The sequence below is a fragment of the Sinohyriopsis cumingii genome, chromosome 2 (assembly GCF_028554795.1).
Source record: "Sinohyriopsis cumingii isolate HCF-2022 chromosome 2, ASM2855479v2, whole genome shotgun sequence".
Lineage (NCBI taxonomy): Eukaryota > Metazoa > Mollusca > Bivalvia > Unionida > Unionidae > Sinohyriopsis > Sinohyriopsis cumingii.
In genome coordinates this window covers 2,374,890-2,393,320 of record NC_142962.1, presented here as the reverse complement: position 1 = coordinate 2,393,320, position 18,431 = coordinate 2,374,890, and the positions used below count along the sequence as shown (strand labels likewise).

Genomic DNA, 18,431 nt, shown 5'->3' with positions numbered 1-18,431 from the left:
TAGTTTATTTGGGGTTTGTATTATCTCCCTTCTGTGTTGACAGTATACTTGGGGTTTGTTTTTTCCTCTTCCCTCTGTGTGTGTGTGTGTGTGTGTGTGTGTGTGTTCGGGTACGTTGTGTAGATCGTATATTTGGTTGTTTTTTTTTTCTTCCTCCGAGTGTGGATAGCATATTTGGGGTTTGTATGCGTTATCGACGTTGTGTGGATAGTATATTTGGGGTTTGTATGCGTTCGCGTACGTTTGTGTGGATAGTTTATTTGGGGTTTGTATTATCTCATTTCTGTGATGATAGTATATTTGGGGTTTGTTTTTTCCTCTTCCCTCTGTGTGTGTGTGTGTGTGTGTGTGTGCGTATGTCTGCGCGCGTTCGTTGTGTGTGTGTGTGGGTGTGTGTGTATTGGTCTCTGTTTGTCCCTATAAAACTCACTTTATCCCTATCAGATACACTCTACCTACCTACCTGCAGTAGTGTGCATTCAGGTCAGCCACTTGCAACACTGTTGACATTTATCCCCTAGTGTTCAGTACAGTGACGTCACTGACGCTGGAAATTTCGAGACTATAAATATGGACTTGGGGATTTCCATAGGTTGTAGCTATACATATGTCCTAGATTTCGTAAACAGGAACGTCACTCAAGCTGAGGCTATAAAAAGATAGTGGGATTTTCCAAAGGAATATCCCACAAGTTGTAGTATAAATAGATAGTGGGATTTCATATGAATTTTAGCTGATTATAGCTATAAATAGATACATGGGTGTTTATCCACGATCGTCACACAAGTTGATATTGTAAGTAGTTACTAATTTTATCCATTTTAGTCTAAACCATTGTAACTTAATTTTCGGGGATATGTTTATTTTCCTTTAAATTCTGGGACAATTTCGTCATTTTAGCGTTACTTTTAGTCACATCCATTTTGTCGTTGAGCATTACCTTGATTATAGCTATTTATAGCATCATTACAATTATGCAAATTTTTGAACACCCCAGCAAGATTTCAGGTCTTGGTAATGCTTTATATATAAACCTCACGCTTGTGCTAGTGTATGTATGTCTCTGTCTCTGTTGTGTTTGACCCTCTACCATCATTGTCCCTAGACAATCCCACCATGTTCAATTCCCCTTGACACTATACAGACCCACCATGTTCAATTTCTATATGTTAAATTCCCCTTGACGCTAGACAGTCCCACGATTTATTCCCATGTTCAATTTCCCCTTGTCCCTAGACAGTCCCACGATCTATTCCCCTGTTCAATTCCCCTTGTCCCTAGACAGACCCAAACTCTATTCCCCATGTTCAATTCCCTTGTCCCTAGACAAGCCCAAACTCTATTCCCATGTTCAATTCCCCTTGTCCCTAAACAAGCCCAAACTCTATTCCCCATGTTCAATTCCCCTTGTCCCTAGACAAGCCCAAATTGTATTCCCCATGTTAATTCCCCCTTGTCGCTAGACAGGCCAAAAATATATTCCCCATGTTAATTCCCATTGTCGCTAATCTTACCCAGGGTTTTTTGCCCATGTTAAATTTCCATTGTCGCTAATCTTACCCAGGGTGGTTAATGTTAAATTTCCATTGTCGCTAATCTTACCCAGGGGGTGTTTTTAATGCTAATTCCCATTGTCGCTAATCTCACCCCTTATACTACTATTGTTTATGTGTAAGTTAACAAAATTAAATCACGCTTATTTCGAAAGCCTAATTCACAGTGTAGCATTTAAGAACTGATTTATGATCAAAATTGTTGTAAGTTGTTTCATAAAACGGGCCCCTGATATTTACTGTCCAATACTAGCTGTTTTCGAACTCGTTATTGCATTCATCAATATTAAGACTCGTTATTGCATTCATCAATATTAGACTCGTTATTGCATTCATTAATATTAAGACTCGTTATTGCATTCATCAATATTAAGACTCGTTATTGCATTCGTCAATATTAAGACTCGTTATTGCTTTCATCAATATTAGACTCGTTATTGCATTCATCAATATTAGACTCGTTATTGCATTCATCAATATTAAGACTCGTTATTGCATTCATCAATATTAAGACTCGTTATTGCATTCATCAATATTAAGACTCGTTATTGCATTCATCAATATTAAGACTCGTTATTGCATTCATCAATATTAAGACTCGTTATTGTATTCATCAATATTAAGACTCGTTATTGCATTCATCAATATTAGGACTCGTTATTGTATTCATCAATATTAAGACTCGTTATTGCATTCATCAATATTAGACTCGTTATTGCATTCATCAATATTAGACTCGTTATTGCATTCATCAATATTAGACTTGTTATTGCATTCATCAATATTAAGACTCGTTATTGCATTCATCAATATTAAGACTCTGTCCACGTTTAGTAATGATCAGATGCAGCACGAAGCCGTTAGAGTGTTGAGAAGGCAAACTTTAAATTTTTCATTTAATCAGTTGCCAGAAATCTGAAGTTTATAGTCCGATATTGGTGGTTTTATTTGTTTTTAACTCGTCCAATCTTTCATCATTATAGAGATTCTGACCAAGCTTGGTAAATATCGGAACGTAGTAGAGTGGTGACATAAAAAAGTAACAGACGGACGGACGATGGACAGCACACCATAATTTAAGCCCTACTGCCAAGGCCAGTAAAGCTAAAAATAAGAGGAGTAACGGACAAACGTATTATTCAAAATTTGCCAATAGTGGGTAGTAGTAGCAGATTTCGGTGAGCGAATCAGGCCCCTCTTGTTTTTATTGTAATGACTATACATTGTCGTTTTAAGACGAAATAGAAAATAATTGTCACCACTGCAACATTGTTTATTGTATCATTTGTAAGAAGAACAAATACCTTTTATGATACATAGGAAGTATAACGCAATATAACTTATCTTCCATTTTTGTTACCCTGCATTTTCATGGGACATTTAAAAAGTAGTGATATTACATATTAACAAATATGTTTATATAACTGCTAATATAAACAAAACTAGACCTCCTTGACTGGCGTCATTTTACTAAATGAAGTCATAAAACTGTAAAATAACGTCCAGTTTAAAACGACGACTTTGTGCAGATAGCATGTGTGAATGGCTCGTATTTAATTAGACTGTTTCTTACGTTCAGTTTGATATACTTGTTGTTAAAACAGCAATAATTAAGCTTCTGGACAGCGTCAAGAGTTTGACAGAATAATTATCACATCTAAAACCTTATCAATTCATGAAAGTGAATTTTAAATATTGTCAGTATATCGAAATTATAGAAGTATGTGTATGCATTGTTTCTGGGATGTGTTTGTTTTGCTTTTTTGTTGTTGATGTAACAAATAACCTATTATCACTATTTTGCAAGTTTGGTTACATTGAAAGGCAGTGTTCTAACAAACATGACTGAATGTATTTGCGCTTATCTAAAGAACAGTAACAAAAAGTTTTCATTTAAAGCGTTGTCGAAAACTATGCTAACAGTTGCACACTGAGATAGACTACTAATTAAGTTTGTTCTCAGTATCCTCCCTGTCACAAACCAAATTGAAGATGTTTGGGTCAACAACTCTAGCAAGATGTTCTTAGTCTTTAACGTTATATCTTACAGTGAGGTACTGTTGTACGTAGACCATGTCGATATCCTCCTCCTCTCTCTGTCGCAGCATTTCTGCATGACGGTCATTGTGTATACTTCACGTTCAGCATCTAGGACAGAGTCGAAGTGATAATTTATTTTCTTGATGAACGCCCCTTTATCGATGGGTGAAATTCTCCATATCCGTTTATTGGCTACCCACTTGTAGGCATAGGCTCCACGCTCCTGTCCATAGCAACAATCCATGTAGACGAATTTGTTAGTGTAGCGAATGTAACTATTTCCAGATAAGTATCCCAGGTACCATCATCCTGCATGTAAGAATATTGTAAAGAGATTGTCATTGGTTTTGGCTCGACGCATTATATGTTCATTCTCTTTCACAAATACCACGATTCCCTCCCTGAAAAAGTTGTGAAGCGTTTGAACCACGAACACTAGGAAACTGAAGGTTCTAAACAAACAATCTCATATAAACACTTACGAATGGTTTTGCATTCAGTGAAGTATACTTCACTGAACCTTTTGCCTGGGTGTTTTTTTAACTTCTTCATGAAATATTTTTCCTGGTTTTTGCAATGTGGATCTTCGACTCCACTAAGGATGACAATTGTCACCATTACGCTGCAGTGATTTCGAATAATCTTTGCATATTACGGTCATTTTCTCTTTAAACATTTGCAGAAAAGGAACTGAATTGCCACAAGTGATCACGAACGAAACTATAATAATTGCATGAAGCGGATGCAGTACAGTTAAAAGATTCCATGATTTACGTAGCTATACCCTTGATTAAAATGCCCCCCCCCCCCCACGATCGAAATGATTGAAATGTGTAAACGAAAGATATTTGTGTCATTTTTGCAACGGCGCAGTAAATCAGCACATCATTTTTCCTCATTTGTCCGAATCACTATACTACAACTCAGATGATTTGGAACAGAACAGCGAAAGGATTTTTAGTACATCTCGTACCACAACCCCTATTCTGACATGATTGACTAGTACGTCTCGTACCACAAACTCTATTCTGACTTGATTGACTAGCACATCTCGTACCACAACCCCTATTCTGACTTTCAACAAGAAATGCTCATTTATAGTAGGTTATGTGTTGACATTCTACGATTCTGTTGTGCAAAATCTCGTCAGCTGTGTATGTCAAATATTTGTATCCATCCTTTGAAGAAATCATCTTGAGTTGCAACGCTTGTATATTGGGGTACAGAAAGAATTTTATGCCCGAGAAAACGCTAGCTATTGTACCACGCAAAAACTTATCAATATGTCATTAATTTAGCAAAGGTTTTGCGTTGAATATATTAATTATGCAGGCTACAATATGCCTAAAACGGATAATGGAAGACCGGTCCTTAAACTCAGTCGATGGTTTTGGTTTGGAAACCCCACGAATCGTGTAAGAATTTCTCGGGTGTCTATGGCATCGATGTTAAACATGTCCTAACAGAGAACTGAAGAAATAAAACCCATATACTGAATTTGCCATTGAAGACTTGTATAAAAGAACGTACCAATGAGAGGTCAGAGCTTAGAAGTCCGAGGATACCTTTTTACGAGAATGTTGGAGCACAAATACAATCGTCTTCTATAAACTGATCCAGACTGATGCATCCGACTAAGATCACGACACCTTATACATTAGAAGACTTTGAATCATCGTGACAGTTCGTTTGGAAGACATACCAGCGCCACTTGTAAGAGGCAGACAAATCTAAGGAGAGCGAGTAAAATAGACAGATGTGCTTTCGTTGGGTATGCAGATATTCTTGATCTCCGAAAGGTCACCCCAAAAATCTCGCAAAACATATTTTTTATAAAGCACGTTTGACAGAACGAAGGGATGATCATATACAAAGTTCTTCCATCAACACACTAGTTGCATCCATGTTACCGCATCACTGCAGTGTTAAACCGATGTTGCCGTTGTGTCGCACGTATGCTGACCTCTGCAATCAATACGAAACCTTCCATCACGACTACAAAGACAGCGTTTTGACAGGAGCGCAGGAGATGTGGAACTGTTCCGCGCTGTCAGTCGTGGATACCAGTTTTTGCTGCCCCATCAAGCAACAGTCACGGCATTTATTTGGGGAAATGTTGAAAAGTTCCTAAAATGCCAACATGGTGTCGCACAAAAGAAAACAAAATCAAGCAATGGCACTGATCATTCGAGGGAGTCAAATGTCGAAAACAGACTTTTCCGAAGTCATTATTAAATGAAATTGTTTGTGTTGAAACTACATCAGCGCCCAGTATTGCCCAGTATATACTACCTCTCAGATCCAAGCCAATACTTTTAGTTGTTATACAACAAAGGAAGGCTCGTCTAACACACGGAAATCGTAGGAGAATACCCGATCATGGTCAGTTACGAAAATACGATCAAGTTCCCAGCTAGTTTGCCAAGGTGGTTATTGCTGCTTATTTAACAGCTACTGCCAATTTCAAGTTGTACTCGGTTATATAATATCTAGTTAGCAATGTACTTATTCTGAGACAGATAGTAGAATACAAATCGGTCGATCTGTATGCTATCACCTACACATCGAAGACGAATACTTAGGAGCGAGGACCGAGGTCGACACCATTCTCAGTTTTGAAAAGTCGCGGACCGAAGAATTACGGATTCTAGTAGCGAGGTAAGAGGAACCCCGGGTGACCTAGTGGTCTAAAGCGCTCGCCTTTACTGATCACTGCCGCAGCACCTCCGTCCGCGTCGGTTCGAGTCTCAGTCTAGACCAACGTGGGTATGTGAGAAAGCTGCTAGTAGATTCCCGTTGTCGATGGTTCTTACCAGGGTTTTTCCCGGCTTATTCCTCAACCGATGATACTGGCCGCCTTTTATAGCCTATCAAGAGCTTGGAAATGGCGTTAAACCCAAAACAACAACAGCTAGATAAGACAGGCCAAATAAACACTAAACGTAGCGCGAATGTGGTTCATTCAACTATCGTAACAGTCAAGCAATGGGTTTTGACGTGCAACAGTCAAGCAATGGTTTTTTTGACATGCAATAGTCAAGCAGTGGGTTTAGATGTGCAAATAAGCATTGATGTCAGGAAAAGACAAATACCCTCACAGTAAAACCGATCTGCACACGATTACATGTTTGTCAGGTAAGACAATGGGCAGTAAATCCTTGGAACATATTAAATCATCTATGAGAACCGCACGTGACTTTCTGATGACAATATGGTACCATATGGCTACCATCGATTTAAAAAAGATTGCGTTGGAAGTATGAGGATCTTACTACAATAGATACCAATAACTAAAGATGTCTTGTACATCGGAAACATCGGAAATTGAGCCCTACGACAAAAACGACACAGAGTCATGCGCTCTCCAATGTGTTATAAACTCGTGATTTCAGTACCATTCATGGAGTTACATGTCTATCCATCTTTGCTGTCGCCGAGATCTTACACCACAAGCTAAACTGAAACTTATCGTTTTATGAACCATCATGAATATATTTAGGGACCCACTCACAAGCTTTGGCTAGAGCAACATTTGTGTACTTGGGGGAAACAAATGTGCGCTGGTTTAGTCGTGGCAAGAGACTCTACGGTTTGGGAAAAGAAAGATTTAGTCTACCAAGGGCACGGAACTGGTCTCCGCTGTCACTACTTTCAATTGGTTGACCTAAAAGTGTATAATTGAAGCACAAAAAGACCAATTATACTCAAAAGGGCACGAATATGATACTAACTAGTATATCACTGCCATATAAAGACTGATGGTTGAAGAATGTAGCGTAGTCACCAAAGTGATATTTTCATAAATACTTTAGGAGGGTGCATTAAAAGTTTACCTTTCGAGCTGAGAGAACACAAATATGAATATTTTTCTGGAATTCAGATGAAACACGGAGACCAATGATATTCTCTGCATGTAGTTTTAACCATTGGTGTCTGAATTTTAAGAATATTGAGTGTGGTGGTGTTTTTGAAAAGGTCAGGCCCCGAACACTTGCGAGCATGCTAACTGACACGAATCCTACACCAAGCAGTCCATCAGTTTCAAGGGATTAAAGACTTAAACAATTACAAAGTGCTTTTAGAATAATTAATTTGCTCATGACGAAAATCCTTTGAATTTAGGACCGCGTAATGTGTGTGTGTGTGTGTTTTTTTTCTTGGATTTCTTTTACCTGCCCCTCACGTTGTCAGATTTGTCAAAATTATATGAATAGACAAATTAGTAATTTGTACAAGAGAAACAAAAAATGCAACAGAACATTATGTTCACGAGAAATCAATCAGTTAAAAGCGTTGCACATACACCAAATAAGTATTTTCATTGATACTTTTGAATTGTGCTATCAAATTTGATCTTTCGAGCTGAGAGGACACATTTACAAATATTTTACCTGGATTCAAGGGAAGCACAAATACCAGTTAATGTCCTAACGGCACATACTTTCAGACCGCTCCGGTGGCCTAGTGGTTAGAGCGTCCGCCTCGGATGCGGGAGGTCGTTGGTTCGATCCCCGGCCGAGTCATACCAAATACTTGCAAAAAATGATACCAACAGCTGCCTCGCTTGGCGCTCAGCATTAAGAGGTTAGTGTTAGAACTAGTCGGCCTTGTGTCAGGATAATGTCACTTGGTGGGACATCATGCTACATGTCTGCGGCATGATGTCCCAGTGATAGACATCACTATAAATTACCACACTGCAGACATCGTAGCGATATGACTGGAAAGTTGTTAAAGCTACGTTAAAAATCCAAATCGCACACACACGCACGTACTTTTTATCATTGGTATCTGAGTAAGAAGAAGCTGATTACCACGAAATTATTTTACATGTCAGACACTGAAAAATTGCCAGCATTTTAATAGACTCTTAGTGCACAGACTCTAAACTTCAAGCATTACACCTATTTCCTTGACGGAACGTTAATCAAAGGATTAAAGACTTCGACAATTACGTAAATCAAAGGATTAAAGAATTCGACAATTACGTAAATCAAAGGATTAAAGACTTCGACAATTACCTAAATGAAAGTATTAAAGACTTCGATAATTACGTAAATCAAAGGATTAAAGACTTCGACAATTACGTAAATCAAAGGATTAAAGTTTTCGACAATTACGTAAATCAAAGGGTTAAAGACTTCGACAATTTTAAAAGTGCTCTTATACGAATTAATTTCTCAGATGATAACCTTTTCAATCAGCGATAAATTGTACTCTCCCCCCCCCCTTTCTTACTCTGTTTCTTGCATTTCCTTTTCTTGAATATGCAGACCTATTTTAAAACCTTTAAGTGCAAAACCCTGACTTAATCACTTCCTTACGGATCGAATGTATTCAACACGGTAAAATCTAATCACCCAGTTACATTGATTCGTATACTGTATGTCATCAACTGCACAAGTACTACTACTACTGCAATAATAATAATAATAATAATAGTCTCAGTGGGTATTGTTATGTTTGTACGCACGATATAGCGAGGACAGGGGTAATACTATATGTACGTCAACGTTTCATTGTGGAGCATAACAATTCAAAGTTACCGCGAAATGACTACTTATATGTGATACTGCGAAAAAGATTTATGTGTTCAAGTCCGCTTTGTCAGGGTTTTTGGACGTAACCTTTCAAAGATGATCGCATGCTAATTTAGTGACCTCGTAATATGATCTGTCAGGCACAGCAGCAATTCATTGCCTTTGTTCAATCATTCAAAAGAGGAAAGGTTATTAAGGTAAAGGAATTCTGAGTAGCAGCCGGCACTTGTACCCAGCCTCGACGTCCACCAATATATTTTGTGTTCATTTCAGACCTTCAACCCATTCCCAGATCCTAAGGTGAATCGGAGTGAGAGCCATGACATCTACCAGGACAGTCTCCGTTATGGCGGGACGGACGAAAATTACACCTCCGAACGGGTGGACGTCAAGTACTACATAAGTAAGCTTTTGAAATTATTGATCAGTGCAGCCCATATGACCATGTAGTTGCCATGGAACATTATATTTATAAGTCCCTTAACTAATGTCAAAACATTGCATGCTCCAAATACATACAAATATTTCGTGAATGTATTTTAAGATAACAGCCAAACACTCCAATCATGGAAATTCATAAAGGAACTTTGTTCTACGAGCCACAGATTCAAAGTGTCATGATTTTCACAATTAATTTTTTTTAAATTAGATTTTTAGTAAATGCTAAATATAAAAATTTTCATCATCTTCAAACTAAAATATTTTGATTAATACCACGTGATATGCTAATGAGTAGGACTGGTTATCACTGCTCCGACAATAGATTAACGAACCGAACTATATTCCTTACAGCTTTACAGTGGTTGGTGAACGACAACACAAGGTACAACCACCCCGTTTATTATCCAGTGGCCGATTTACACCCAAGCAAAACTCATTTGACTCCAACAATGAACAACGCATCCTTTGGGTTACCTCTGAGTATCAGCAATAGTAATATTAGTAATAGTTTTTGTTATCCTTGTTGTTTCTTTTTTGTTGTGGTTGTTGGGGTAGTAGCAGTAGTTGTGGTAGTTGTTGTTGCTATTGCTGATATATAAAGTATCAAGAGCTTACCTTTTAATTATCTCAGGTGTTCTAGGATTAAATGTTTGTAATCAGCTTATGCCTAGAGATAATTTTTGAGAAACTGGACGGTATTCACATCGTACTCTAGTTAACCTCTTGTAGACATTTTCCCGGCAGGATCATATTACCACTTTAGAACAGTCATTATGTGAAGAAACAAGGGTAAATATGAATAGCTTGTTGTAAATCTGATAGAACTATTTAGCCCAAAACTGAAGTCTCCATTTTTCCATTTCAAGTTCTGCTTTATATCCTTTGTCATTAGGCCCGGCCCTAGGATGTGCGGCCCTGGGCAGCATGTGGGGCCCAACTCTGCAAAAGCGATGAGCGGAGTCCCAAGCAAAAAATTGCATTGCGGAGTTGATTTATGGAAAGCGCGGTGCCCAAGGCGGTTGCCTCGTTTGCCTTGCGCTAGGGCCGGGCCTGTTTGTCATTGTGTCAGTTTTGGAATATACATATGTAGTATCAGCATACCGGTTTACCGCGGTGGTGGTACATATCGCGATACATTTTTTCTGGTGGTACATATCACGATACTTTTTTCTGGTGGTACATATCACGATACTTTTTTCTGGTGGTACATATCACGATACTTTTTCTGGTGGTACATATCACGACACTTTTTTCTGGTGGTGCATATCACGACACTTTTTTCTGGTGGTACATATCAAGATACTTTTTTCTGGTGGTACATATCAAGATATTTTTTTCTGGTGGTACATATCAAGATACTTTTTTCTGGTGGTACATATCACGATACTTTTTATGGTGGTGCATATCACTATACTTTTTATGGTGGTGCATATCACTATACTTTTTTCTGGTGGTACATATCACGATACTTTTTTCTGGTGCAACATATCACGATACATTTTTTCTTGTGCAACATATCACAATACTTATTTTCTGGTGCAACATATCACGATACTTTTTATTTTGGTGCAACATATCACGATACTTTTTTTCTGGTGGTACATATCAAATACTTTTTCACTGTACCGGTATATCGGTAGTCTGGTCAGTAAGGAATGTACGGAGTTTCCAGAGTAATCTTGTTACGAATTTAATGATATGAGCAGCCTGCTTTCATTTTACATGAAGAAAAAAATTCAAAACAGTATCCTTTTTGGCCAAACATTTTTATTTTTCACATATTTCTGCGCATTGTGATAAAAGTCGCTTTGTGAAACATAAAGTGTGTTTCTGTATGATGTCAGTTCAATAGTAACGGCTATTAGCACATACACAGTTACGTGTCACTTTTTGTAAGCAGTCCAGGGCTTTGAGAATCTGCTCTGTTTGAAATGTTCTGTATTGAATACGTGTGCCACACACGTCGTTTGAGTTGTAAATTTATAAGTCGGACTCGTGCAGATAATGCTATACTAAATCCAGTACTATGAGGCAAATCCTTAACCGGAACAGATTACATATTATTTTCACCCGGCTCCGCTCCTGACACAGTGGAATGACTTGGCACCAGACCTGCACACCTGTAACAGCTCTACAGTTAATATGACTGACTGCAAAAAGGACCTATGTTACTGCACGCACCTGCTGGAAGTCAAGCTCGGACAGGTACAGAACTCACATCAACGAGTTAGATAGGAGAATGCGTGAATATAATGTATCCTAGATTGACGGCATTCCATTGTGCATTTTGTTTGAGTGATATTGTAGCTATTTTTTTATTTTTCTTACTATATATTTTGCCGCCTTTTCTAGAAATTGTCATTTACTATAGAAGGTGCAAGATGTTTTATGTAAAGGAGATTTTAAATCATGACAAACGAGTACTGCATGCTGCGTTAGTAGAACATGCTAGGCACGGAAAAATTGCGAAAGGATATATGATAGAATTCTCTATTTTATTCAATCCAGCTGCTGTTACTAATCACATTGGATGTCTAAAGGACCGAGTTTTGGTGCTTTTAAATTTCGTTATAATACATACATCATGAAGATTTCTGTTAAATTTATCACACTATGATATCCCGACTTTTAAATTAACCGGATTAACGAAGATTTTCATTCCGATCAAGCGATGCTCACATTATATGAATTGTCGATTATTTGTCATTTTATAATCAAGTAATATATTTAATGAAGAACTTACTTTACTGTTATGCACTCAACATTATTCTTGTCACGGTCGAAAACTGTCGGGAAGGAGCATGGATCAACGGGGTCCAAATTTCGGAATGTATGACATTAGTTTAATTTGATACGATTTTAGAACGTACCTGACAAATGACCGGTATGCCGATGTGAAAATGACTGCTCCCATTATGCCCCGTTGTATAGTAATGACTGTACCCATTATGTACAGACATAGAAACAATTAATTTTACTATATATTTTCTGAATTTGTTTCTCAATACCGACCTTTCCACTGTGTGAAAATCAATACAAATCGTATGTTAATCTAAAATACCTTCAAAGATGACTTCACGGTGAAGTTATTGTCAAAGGTTGACCTGAATTTTTTGAGAGGCTTGACTGTCAACAGAGCAGCACGTAAATAGAACACACCCTTATTACTCACTGTGCACTGCCGCCGAAATACACACGGAAAACCACACCCTGAGCTCATACAATCAAGAATAAACAATTACCTTTAAATCCATACCAAAAATGCATAAATATAACTCTTCTGTCACCAACAACATGAGAGAGGAATAAATGCTCTAAAAATAGACTTGAACTACATTCGTGTGAGGAGGAAGTACTAATTGTGTCCTGATTCCTTATTCACCGTCATAGTGTAATGCCTGCTCCAATTATGGGTCTCATATATTAATGACTGCTCCTTTTATGCCGTCATATAGTAATGACTGCTCCCATTATGCCGTCACATAGTAATGACTGCTCCTTTTATGCCGTCATATAGTAATGACTGCTCCCATTATGCCCGTCATATAGTAATGACAGCTCCTATTATGCCGTCATAAAGTAATGACTGCTCCCATTATGCCGTCATATATTAATGACTGCTCCTATTATGCCGTCACATAGTAATGACTGCTCCTATTATGCCGTCACATAGTAATGACTGCTCCCATTATGCCGTCATATAGTAATGACTGCTCCCATTATGCCGTCATATAGTAATGACAGCTCCTATTATGCCGTCATAAAGTAATGACTGCTCCCATTATGCCGTCATATATTAATGACTGCTCCCATTATGCCGTCACATAGTAATGACTGCTCCCATTATGCCGTCATATAGTAATGACTGCTCCCATTATGCCGTCACATATTAATGACTGTTCCCATTATGCGGTCATATAGTAATGACTGCTCCCATTATGCCGTCATATAGTAATGACTGCTCCCATTATGCCCTGTCATATAGTAATGATGTCATGAGAAACAAACGCTTGCTTTATCATCATCTATGACTAATCAGTGATTTCTACGTTTGTCTGCCTGTTTGTCTCCCCCTCTTTTCGTGCATGTGGTCTGTCCGTAATTTTGATTTTAGTAAAAAGCGTAGTGAGTAGATATTATTTAGAATATAAAGATGATTCTGAACATTTGCTATTTATTGTTTTCATTTGTGTGATTTAGATTATTAAAATTCCTATCAATATTGCATCTAACAAATGAAAACGACTACCTTTTATTGAACTTTCGTTTAAAATTTCTTATACTGTTAAAAATGCCGTCAAGTGTCGCATTAATGCTATCAAGGAAAAAGAACACGAACAATTAAATTTGATAGAGTAACTCAGTTACTAAATTTTAAATTTGGGATCTTCATCTCTGCCTGAGACCTCTATGCATATAAATATTTTATGACTGATTCATACTTGTGTCAGTTGAAATAAAGTATTTTAAAAATATTGCATTTAGAAGTGTACATTCCCGGAAAATCACACGCCTTTATTAACCTTTTTTATTCAGAGACAAAAGACATACCTATGTCTGAGTTTATTAGTGTCTTGCACGTCGAACTAATGTCATAGTAGCTTATTTTACGTTTATTATAGTAATAGTTGTTGCATTGTTACCAGTTTTCACTTACGTTCTTCAAATTTAATTGCAAAGACAATATGACTGGCGTTCGATTTTAAAAAAAATATGCAATACTATGATTACTTGCGTGTATTTAATATTTAGTAATCGAGCATGAAGCTCAGTACGTCATAATTACACGATGTCGTTAATGTGCGATATCGATCAGTGCAATTCGAACAATCACACGATGAAACAAATTAGTACTCGACAGTTGTTAATATCATCAGGGATCTATTTTTATTAAATCCGTATTTTATAACAACACTATAGACATGAAATGATTGATATATTGCACACAAAAAACAAACACCGGCAGCCGACTAGGCCAGTCTGTACAGGATAGGACCCCGCAACCCTTTTATTGTGCGTCCGGCACGCTTACAAATTTGGAGTTATTTCTCATCACCACCACCACCACCACCATTAAACGCAAGATTACCAGACAGTTAATTACAAAAATAATAATAAGTCATGTTAATGCACTTTTAAGGTACGGACAACACACGTTTATGTTACGGACAACACACGTTTATGTTACTCACGTTACTCATGAAACTTATCGTTTGGTTGATCACTCTGGGACATTGTAAAGAATCAATATTGTTAATAATATTGTTTCCAATTGATGGCATGGACAGAAAAATTAAATTCTTGACATTCATGGGTTATTGTCCTGTTTCGTCATTGTCCAAAATAATAAGAGTTCAAAAGCTTCGTGTTCAAGAAAAATTGAAAAATATATATCCCTATGGAAAATCATTAGCCTGCTCAACAGGTGTGTGTGTGTGTGTGTGTGTGTGTGTGTGTGTGTGTGTGTCCCTTCTGTACTTTATTACTTGCACCCAAGTTTCTAACTTCAGTTTTAACTTTATTAGTTTTTGTCTGCTCCTAACTTAGCTCATAGTCTATTTTTAGAAATAAATATTTTTATGTAGACTTGGTGTAATTAATCTGTTAGTTAGGGGTCGACTCTATAACTCTGAAAATGCTTTGCATATTTCTTAATTTTCATACTCCAATATGACGGTTTTTACACCAGATGCATACAATTTTCATTAATTGGAAACAATGCTTGTTGAGTTTCATTTCAGATTTATTCAACGAGTGGTATCAAAGATACAGTGCATATACTAAACATATAATTTACATAATTGTCTTTGAAGTGAGTTAAGATTAGCTAGCTGTGCATTGGCGGAGTGAATGAACTGTTCACATCCCTGCCCAGTGTGTCCACTACAAAATGTAATTCTGTGCCTCTTGCGGCTAAGCAAAGTCATTTTTGCAAATTGATAATTTGCTTCTTATCTCTTTTCTGAGCTTCTATTTTCAATCATATTATTGAAAACTATTAGACACACCTATGACTTAAACACGAAAGATGGTTGAAATGAAGAAAATATGGCACTACAAACACAGCTTGGTTGGCTTCTTGAACAATCAATGCGCAGCCATTCACTTACCAGCGTGTTTATTGAACCACCTGCTGGATATAAGCTAAGCTAAAAGACGAAACAACATTAGATAATTCAAACAATTAAATATTTTTACATTTCATTTAAGTCATTATTTTGCCTTACTTAACATTGCTACCGACCATGATATAGTTTTATCGTACCTAGCTGTCTTTCCAATTTCTGTTAGTCGGTTTGACTGTATTTTTCTTTTAACAACATTTATCGGTCTAGAGACATCGTCTCATGACACAGGAAAATCCCCTATGCTGGAGAGAGAGAGAGAGAGAGAGAGAGAGAGAGAGAGAGAGAGAGAGAGGGAGAGAGAGATAGACAGACAGTACTTGAGGGTTTTGAGAGAATTATCATCAGAGGATTTTTTTAAATTGTCTATTGCTTTGTCTATTGGTAGATAGTCTGCTGTCTGGCCAGCCAACAATATGCGAGAAAGTCAGAGAGGTGGAGCAGCCTTCTGACATTCTGCGATTTAGAACCCTTTTATATGTTTAAGAAAAACAAGAAGAAGAAAAATAAAACCAAAAACGGGCATTAAATTGATTACAGTATTGTGTGCCTCCTATCCAAGATAAGCTTTCACAACTTTGTATTTTTGGTACTGTGAACACAGTAGATCAGTCTCATGGGAAGTGTACACATACCCGTTACGACGAACCAGTTTCATGTCGGATATTTGTGTAAGTTAATTTCAAACCCAAACTGCTCGGGTATCCTAAAGGTTAGAGAGTCTGTCTCGGATGGTACTAGTAGCTGCCTCGCATGGCGCTTCTCATTAAGAGCTTAGTGTGACGACTGGTCGGCCAGTTGTCAGGATAATGAGGCTGGCTGGGACATAAAGCCACACGTCTGTGGAAAGATGCCCCAGTGCATCAGTATAAACTGCAACACTGCAGACATCGTAGCGATATGACTGAATTGTTTTTAAAACTACGTAAAGATTCCAAATCACACACGCACGCACACACACACACATATCTAATTGTGATCCGCCCATGGCGCAATAATACGCATATTCTTATGTTACGTGTTTCGGCTCTAAAAACAATGTAAAAGTGAGAAATAAATAAGAAATAATAAATAAATAAGAATTAAGGTTTTAAGAAATGAAATCCTAAAATAATCCAAGAATAATCCACGAATTAAATTTTAGAAGTCTTAGTAATAAAATGTTCTAATGTATCTGAGTTCGAGTCCCCATGAAAAATATCAAACGGAAGGCAATGACGTATAATATAGCTAGCATTGTGCTGTTGTGTCTTTAGTTCTTTATTGTTCCACAGATAATAATATTCCGGTGTTCGAATTTCCGAATAAAATTCAAGAAATGTCTTTGTCCAAGAATTCTGTAAGAGCATTCAAGTATTTCCAGGAAAAGAATTACTCCTTTAGAATCCAAAAAATTTGAATAAAAATTAACATGTAACTCTAAAATGGTCACAAACAAACACTTTCCAGTGTAAAGGCCCAACTAACTAAATTCTCTATTGACATCAGTATAACATCTGAATACTGCGCAAAACAGATGCCCGGATGAGGGTCACATGATCCTCTTCCAGAACAGTTTAGAAGCTATTTAAATGACTAAGGTCACGTATTCCAGTACAGCCTCGATCTTACTCTATTTATCTAACACTAAAAATAAATAGGAAAAAGCTATTTGCTTGATTCACAATCAAGGTCAGGAACTAGGTCATCAAAAAGATACAAAGTTCTATTTTTAGGTGTTTTCGACTAAACAGTCAGGTCAAACTAATTTCTGGAAAGTATCAAATTCCAGTAAACAAAATTACATTACTTAACATGTAATTAAAAAGATTTGAAAACTTCCAAACAATTAAATTAATCAAATATAAATTAAATCAAATATACATAACAATATATAAACATTATCACGAGCGTCTGTAGTTGATTCTATATCATCGATCAATTTACACACATTAATCATTAATGACGTATGAACATAACGATAAAAGTATTAAAAATCCCGGTTTTCCATATGAATTTAATATGGGACACATTTTCATCACAATCCTCTTTGCTTTCTGTTTCCCTTTCCCTCTCATGCATAACGGACAAACTACGCAGATATGTGGAGTGAGAGAGAAAAGGAATTTGGGCTGCATTAAAACCTTGAAATAAAAATTACACCAAGTAACCTACAAGAATATGGTTCATCGTAAAGATATGTGTGCACTTTCCTTGGGATCTACCTACATTGTTTATCAATGATACAAAGCTGCATACCATGTTTACATTAAACGGTACATTTCTCGGTTACTTGGTAATCAAACTGCGATGTATTTAATGTTTAGTTGTTGTTGTTTGTTTCTTAAACATACTATAATGTTCTAAAAATCGATTATTATTAATTAAATATGAAAATGTCCAAAGCCCCCCCCCCCCGTCTCTGAACCATCGTAGCAAGATACGTGCTAAAATCGTGAAATGACGAGCGTAGAAGATTTTCGTTTGTGTCATCCCACGATGTGTCTGGACTTATGAATGATGGTAAAATTTAATTCAAACCAACCAAAGAATGTTTGTGTGTGTGTGTTTGCGAGAGAGAGAGAGAGAGAGAGAGAGAGAGAGAGAGAGAGAGAGAGAGAGTTTTAAAGCCAAGCTGACCAGAGAGAGAGAGAGAGAGAGAGAGAGAGAGAGAATTTATAGTCGGTGGTACTGTTTCTAAAGCAGAATAACGACTTCGATCAGCTGTAAATATATTAAAATATTTTAATTCT

The 18,431-nt window shown here is 37.1% G+C and overlaps 1 protein-coding gene across 1 annotated transcript in view; it reads left to right on the top strand.

Moving 5' to 3' along the window:
- Positions 1 to 18,431, top strand: part of LOC149804208 (multicopper oxidase 3-like) — a 114,200-nt gene that overhangs the window by 66,213 nt on the left and 29,556 nt on the right. Inside the window, exons 8-10 of the mRNA XM_089951260.1 lie at positions 9,407 to 9,536; positions 9,926 to 10,032; positions 11,627 to 11,779. Coding sequence (XP_089807386.1) covers positions 9,407 to 9,536; positions 9,926 to 10,032; positions 11,627 to 11,779 — 390 coding nt within the window. The remainder of the gene's footprint in view (positions 1 to 9,406; positions 9,537 to 9,925; positions 10,033 to 11,626; positions 11,780 to 18,431) is intronic.